The sequence below is a fragment of the Scomber scombrus genome, unplaced genomic scaffold (assembly GCF_963691925.1).
Source record: "Scomber scombrus unplaced genomic scaffold, fScoSco1.1 SCAFFOLD_114, whole genome shotgun sequence".
In the NCBI taxonomy this organism is placed as follows: domain Eukaryota; kingdom Metazoa; phylum Chordata; class Actinopteri; order Scombriformes; family Scombridae; genus Scomber; species Scomber scombrus.
Window position 1 is genome coordinate 66,191 of NW_026910688.1, and position 7,500 is coordinate 73,690.

Sequence of the window (7,500 nt, forward strand, 5' to 3'; positions counted from 1 at the left end):
ATATATATACATATACACAAATATGTGATAAAATAAAGGTAAGAAAAAGGATCAAATACACATAAAATGCTGCCTGTATATCTTTAAAAAAAATGATGGCAAATATCAGACGGTATAAACACTGATATTAATATTGTCCTATATATATAATACAGATATGTTAATGGAGCTACTTTCTTTTTTATTTTATTTTAATTTTATTATTGCTGTTATTGACAGCTTAGGTTAAAAAAAAAAAGTACAGTCTCTACATTGTCAATAATAATAATAATAATAATAATAATAATAATAATAATAAAAGTATATACATAGAAGAATAAAAATAGTATAAAATGTATAAATAAATAAAAAAATGAGGAAAAAAATAAATACATAAATTAGTTAAGAAATAAATAAGCAAAAATAAATAAATAAATAAAAATAAATAATAAAAATTATTATAAAAACAAATAAATTAATACTAATCTAAAAAAATAAAAAATAATAATACAAATAAATAATAATAATAATAATAGAAGTGAAGAAAAATAAAGAAAGAAAATGAGAAAAATAAAATAGTAATGGAGCTGTTATGAGCAGATATCGTCTCTGTGTGATGATGATGATGAAGAAGATGATGATGATGATGAAGATGATGATGATGATGATGATGATGATGATGATGAAGATGATGCTGTGTTGTTTCAGAGCTGAACGCCGTCCGTCAGAAAAATGCCGTGTTGGAAAGAGATTTTATCAAAGCTCAGAAGGTAAAAAAAAAAAAAATGCTTAATTAAAAAATAAAAAATAAAAAATAAAAAAAGTGGAGAAATGTTTAATCTTTAAATCGTAACACTTTAAATTATTTTTTTTTAAACTTTATATCTCGTATTGATTTGTTGTTTATTTACATTTATTTATTTGTCTCTTCAGGCTCTGAACAAGAGCAAGAAAGCTCAGGTGAGTCTTCCTCTTTGTGGTTACCACGGTTACTGTGATGACAGCGAAGTTACTATGGTTACGCTGATCAATCAACCGCTCCCTCTGCTGATCTCACTATATACTCTCTACTGTTTATTATGTTTTTAGACTGATTATAATCTATATTTGTTCATATATTCATCAAATTTTATATTTTTAACTTTTCATATATTAGTTAATCATCTATTTAAATATTGATTCATCCTTTTAAAGCAAATATTCAGTGTTTGCAGCTTCTTAAATGTGTCGTTAATGATGATAAACTGAATATTTTTGTATATTTAGGATTACTTTGAAGCTGTCAACAATCATAACAAGCAGATTTCTCTATTTTCTGACATTTTATAGACAAAATAATTAATCAAGAAAATAATCAATAATAAAAATCATCAGTTGCAGCCGCAGAAATTATATTAATATGCTGTAGTGGAAATGTGTTAGTATGTTGTAGTAAAGTGTGTATTGTTGCTGTTTCAGGAGGTGGATGCTCTGCTCAGTGAGAACGAGATGCTTCAGGGGAAACTTCACAGTCAGGAAGAAGATTTCAGACTTCAGAACAGCACACTGATGACTGAGCTGTCCAAGGTGTGTGTGTTTGTGTGTGTGTGTGTGTGTGTGTGTGTGTGTGTGTCTCTGTGTGACACCTCTGTAACATTAACATAACAACATCTATAATAACACACTACCGTAACTCTCCTCTCTGCTGCAGCTGTGCACTCAGATCGAGCAGCTGGAGAAGGAGAACCAGGATCTGAAGGAAGGAGGCGGAGCTTCCGCATCTAGCCCCGCCCCCAACCCCCCCGCCTCCAGCCCTGTGGACGGAGAGCTGCTCCGCCTGCAGGCCGAAAACTGCACCCTGCAGAAGAAGATGAGAGGTGTGTGTGTGTGTGTGTGTGTGTGTGTGTGTGTGTGTGTGTGTGTATATATGTAAATAATAAAACACTCGGTGCAGACCAAGGTGCAACTCAAACTCTGGGTCTGAAATGCACTATATGAATAAATCTGCCTTGCCCTTCTACTACAGTAATTACGGTAGCCTAAAGACACTTGCTCAGGTTTGACCAGCCTGCCGTAATTACTGTAATAGCAGTGCAGTTTAATTTAAAAGGTTAATGGCTTATCTGATAGAAACTCTGATGTTTAAAGTATAAATCTGTGCCTAGAAGACTTTTAATGTGAAACTTCTGTGCAGGAAGTGTTTCTTTTTTATTGACAGTAAAAAAAAAAAAAAAACCCAGCAAAGTAAAATAAATAATAAGTGAATTAAAGACAGTAGACCAACTCCTCATATGTAACTCCTCTTTTTTTTCTTCTTCTCTTCTTTCAGCCCTCCAGGACCGCTTCGACAAGGATCAGCAGAGACAGGCGGTCGCCCAGGGCAACCAGGGCGCCGTCGCCACGGAGACCGACGGCTCAGCCAGCGCCAACGGTGTCTCTGATGTCACAGGGAGAGGGGAGGAGCCGGCAGCGGAGGGAGCCAATGAGAGAGCGGAACAGGTGACGGACGGATAATAATTATATTTTTTATTAGTTATCGATGACGTCATACCTTTACGTGTAATCAGCTGTTTCCTGTTTCCTGTTTGGTGCAGACGGAGGCTCAGCTGGAGCACACAGAGAAACAGACACACGGTGAGTCTCTCTATAAGTCGTCTTTATTATTATTACACAGCTTTTCCCTTTAAAAGAATAACTCTGCTCATTTCATGTGAGATTTAATCTGTTTCTAGTCTGATTAGAGAAATATAAATATAATAAAACCCAGCAGATGAACCTGGAATGTGTCATTAATTGATTGTTTCTGGTTAATTATGAATCAGTAATTATAATTTCACATGAAAGGAAAGCAGAGTTTTCTTTGGAGGGTCACGAGAAGCTTTGCTGCTTAATTCACCTTCACACACTTTAAACTGTAACATTTAGTTCATTCAGATGTTTTATTAATGGTTGTAGTTCTGTTTGAGGTTAATTTAGTTTATATGAAGTTTAAGTTTTATTTTATTTCTTTTTAGACGTTTAAACTCTGGTACAGACTCAAACCAGCATGTTAGTCCGTCTCAGAGCTGCAGCAAACATGAGGCCCGCGGGCCAGAACCGGCTCGCTGAGGAGTCCAATCCGGCCCACTTTCCTTCCTTCCATTTGTTCTTTCTTTCCTTCCTACTTCCTTCCTTTCTTCCTTCCATCCTTCCTTCCTTCCATTCCTTCCTTCCATCTTTTCTTCCTTCCTTCTCTTTCTTTCTTCCATCTGTACTTCCTTCCTTCCTTCCTTCTTTCCTTCCTTCCTTCCTTCTTTTCCTTCCTTCCTTCTTTTCCTTCCTTCCTTCCTTTTTTCCTTCCTTCCTTCTTTTCCTTCATTCCTTCCTTTCCTTCTCTTTCTTTCTTCCATCTGTACTTCCTTCTTTCCTTCCTTCTTTTCCTTCCTTCCTTCTTTTCCTTCCTTCCTTCCTTTTTTCCTTCCTTCCTTCTTTTCCTTCATTCCTTCCTTTCCTTCCTTCCTTTCTTTACTTCTTTCCTTACCTTCCTTCCTTCCTTCCTTCTCTTCCTTCCTTCCTTCCTTTTTTCCTTCCTTCCTTCTTTTCCTTCATTCCTTCCCTTCCTTCCTTCTCTTCCTTCCTTCCTTCCTTCCTTCCTTCTTTCCTTCCTTCCTGCCTTCCTTCCTTCTTTCTTTCCTTCCTTCCTTCCTTCCTTCCTTCCTTCCTTCCTGGACCCTCCTGATTTAAAGACACAACTCAGAACTACATTTATCACAATAATAACTTCTATTGGATGATTTTATTCTCCCAGAAATAACAACAATAAACATTATTATTGTTATTTTAACACCATTTTATGCCACAATTACAGTTAACATGAAACTATTGATTACAACCATTGGTACCTATTTGAGAGGATCCTCTAATTCCACCTTAATTATCTACAGCATCAGTCTGATAGTGGAAGTTAAATAGTTAATAAATATACACATCAGTCCATTTCTGTCTTTAAAAAAGGAAAGAAGAAGAAATTTTAACTCAGCAGCAGCCACTATAATGAGAATAGATGATCCACCTTAAAGGTCAGTCCACCTTAAATGGATCGTGGCTAGCTTTTAGGAACCTACTTTTCTCTCTTCCTGCTTCTTTAAGTTATTAATGCACATATAAAGTTTAGTGAGGAGGAGATTTTAAAGTTCTCTTTGTCTATTCTCACACATGTAGGTTTAGTTTCATGTGTCGAAAGGAGGGAGGAAGGAAGGAAGGAAGGAAAGGAGGGAGGAAGGGAGGAAAGAAAGGAAGGGAGGAAGGAGGAAGGAAGGGAGGAAGGAAGGGAGGAAGGAGGAAGGAAGGAAGGAATGTAGGAAGGAAGGGAGGAAGGAAAGGAAAGGAAGGAAGGACAGAGGAAAGAAGGAAGGAGGGAGGGAAGGAGGAAAGAAGGAAGGAGGGAGGGAGGGAGGGAGAAAGGAAAGGACGAAGAAAGGAAAGAAGGACAGAGGCAAGAGGAAAGGATGGAGGAAGGGAGGAAGAAGGAAGGAAAGGAGGGAGGGAGGAAGAAGGAAGGAAAGGAGGGAGGAAAGGAAGGAAGGAAGGGAGGAAAGGAAGGGAGGGAGGAAAGGAAAGGAAGGAAGGACAGAGGAAAGAAGGAAGGAAGGAGGGAGGGAAGGAGGAAAGAAGGAATGAGGGAGGGAGGGAGAAAGGAAAAGAAGAAAGGAAAGAAGGACAGAAGGAAGGAAGAAAGGGGGATGGAGGAAGGAAAGTAGGAAGGGAGGAAAGAAGGAACAGTCAAAACAGACGGGGTCAAGTTCTCTTTGTCTCTTCTCATAAATGTTTAGTTTCATGTCATTTTAGTTTTTAACACTAAAACAAACATAAAGAGATTTTTTGGGACTATTTCCTGCAGCAGGACGGTGTGTGTGTTGGTTTGAGTCTGAACATGAGATTAAAAGAGATTAAAAGAGATTATAAAGAGATTAATGAGATTATCTCCACACATATAAAGTGTGGTAGCAGCTCAGACTGGATTTATTTAACTTCATCTCCTCTGAAGAAGAAGAAGAAGAAGAAGAAGAAGAAGAAACGTCACTTCTAACACAAAACAGCTTCATCACATCTTTAAAGGACCAAACTGGTTGTTTGTTAAAGAATTAATTTTAAATCCATCACAGTCACATGAAGTCACTTTATTGACCTGAAGAGGAAGATTATTAACTATTTATTGATTATTACCCGTTTATTGATCTTTAATGAGTTCATAGCGACTTATTCTGACTCTCCTGTGGTTCATCATACACATTTATTATGAATTTAACCCTCCTGTTGTCCTCAAGTCAAGGAAGGAGGGAGGGAGGGAGGAACGTAGGAAGGAAGGGAGGAAGAAAGAAGGGAGGGAGGAAGAAGGAAGGATGGAATGGAGGAAGAAGGAAGGAAAGGAGGGAGGAAGTAGGAAGGAAAGGAGGAAGGAAGGGAGGAAGGAAAGGAGGGAGGAAGAAAGGATGGAAGGGAGGAAGGGAGGGAGGAAGAAGGAAAGGAGGGAGGGAGGGAGGAATGAAGGGAGGAAGAAGGAAAGGAGGAAGAAGGAAGGGAGGGAGGAAGAAGGAAGGATGGAATGGAGGAAGAAGGAAGGAAAGGAGGGAGGAAGTAGGAAGGAAAGGAGGAAGGAAGGGAGGAAGGAAAGGAGGGAGGAAGAAAGGATGGAAGGGAGGAAGGGAGGGAGGAAGAAGGAAAGGAGGGAGGGAGGGAGGAATGAAGGGAGGAAGAAGGAAAGGAGGAAGAAGGAAGGGAGGGAGGAAGAAGGAAGGATGGAATGGAGGAAGAAGGAATGAAAGGAGGGAGGAAAAGGAAGGGAGGGAGGGAGGAAAGGAAGGGAGGAAGGAAAGGAAAGGAAGGAAGGACAGAGGAAGGAAGGAGGGAGGGAAAGGAAAGAAGGAAGGAGGGAGGGAGGGAGGGAGAAAGGAAAAGAGGAAAGGATGAAGAAAGGAAAGAAGGACAGAGGGAAGAGGGAAGGAGGGAGGAAGGAAGGACAGAAGGAAGGAAGAAAGGGGGATGGAGGAAGGAAAGTAGGAAGGGAGGAAAGAGAGAGGAAGGAAAGAAAGAGAGAAAGAGGGAGGAAGGACAGATGGAAGGAAGGAAAGAAAGGAGGAAAGAAGAAACAGTCAAGACAGACGGGGTCAATTTGACCCGGGAGGACGACACGAAGGTTAAGTGGACAAAAAAACGTAATTAAAATAACTTCTGCTGCTATAAACACCATCAAAAGATGATGGATCAATAGATGGTGTTTTAAAATAACTTAATATGTAATTTACTCTTTAAAGAAGTGTAAATAAGTAAAGTGGAAGGAGTCGTTATTCTACTCTGAGCTTAAGTTTGTTATTAACTCACAGCAGAAACACAAAAATCAAATTGGGTTTAATTTAGTTGCACTGCTACTACAGTAATTACGGTATCTAAAGGCACTGATTCCTCTTTCACTCTGCTACCGTAATTACTGTGGTAGCAGTGCAACTTAATTGTTCTCTCAGAGCTTTAATCTGGTGTTAAATGCATCAAACTGTGACTGTGATGGATTTTCTCTGCAGGAAGTTTGATTGTTATAATTTTTTAACGACTTTCATAAAAAAAAAAAACCTGAAAACAGATGAAGAACATTTTTGTTTTTTCTTAATAATGAAGTTTAACATGTGAATCATCAGTGTGGTCCTTTATGATGCTTTTTACCGTAAATTCTCAACAAAACAATAAAAAAAGTGGCATTTAAACTTTAATATGAAACAGTTTTAAAGACTTAAATTCAGTTTAAAGTCCATTTCCACTTTATTAATCTCATCATTATAGTAACAGACTCCTTTTAAACTCATCATCACTTTCTGTTTTAATACTGATACGGTTTTTAATTCACTTATTATTTATTATTTATTTTACTTTGCTGTTTGTTTGTTTTACTGTCAATAAAACAGAAACACTTCCTGCACAATAGTTTCACAATAAAAGTCTTAAAGGCACAGATTTATACTTTAAACATCAGAGTTTCTATCAGATAAGCCATTAACATTTTAAATTAAGCTGCACTTTTATTACAGTAATTACGGCAGGCTGGTCAAACCTGAGCAAGTCTCTTTAGGCTACCGTAATTACTGTAGTAGAAGGGCAAGGCAGATTTATTTATATAGTTTCTATCAGACGCTCTTATAGTTAAACTCTTGATTTTCACATGTTGTTATTAAACTTAAATACATTTATATATAAAAGCTGTTAAACAATCAGGATTTAAACTAATGTTCATGGAGTTTATTCCCTATCTTAATTCAAGAGCATATTAAATGGATTTGAGAGCAGTATTTATTGATTTCATGCTCAGATTTTGTGATATTTACTCTCAAAAGGGAGTTTGTGCTATTTATTAAATATCATTTAATAAATATAATTATTATTATAATACAATAAAGCTATTTAAATGAACATCACGGACGCTTGTGTATTTATTAAATTATATTTTATTCCAACAGTGGTCAAAAAAATGAAAGAAACCACATTTATTACAGCAGCGGAGGTCAGGAGCGGATA

The 7,500-nt window shown here is 37.4% G+C and overlaps 1 protein-coding gene across 5 annotated transcripts in view; it reads left to right on the forward strand.

The window, feature by feature from the left end:
- gripap1 (GRIP1 associated protein 1) overlaps positions 1 to 7,500 on the forward strand; it is a gene marked incomplete at its 3' end in the record, with an annotated part of 37,802 nt that overhangs the window by 6,603 nt on the left and 23,699 nt on the right. For all 5 annotated transcript variants that reach the window (XM_062415324.1, XM_062415325.1, XM_062415328.1 and 2 more), the window contains 6 exon segments: positions 688 to 749; positions 913 to 939; positions 1,438 to 1,545; positions 1,670 to 1,835; positions 2,288 to 2,457; positions 2,553 to 2,592. In XM_062415324.1, the coding sequence (XP_062271308.1) occupies positions 688 to 749; positions 913 to 939; positions 1,438 to 1,545; positions 1,670 to 1,835; positions 2,288 to 2,457; positions 2,553 to 2,592 (573 nt within the window).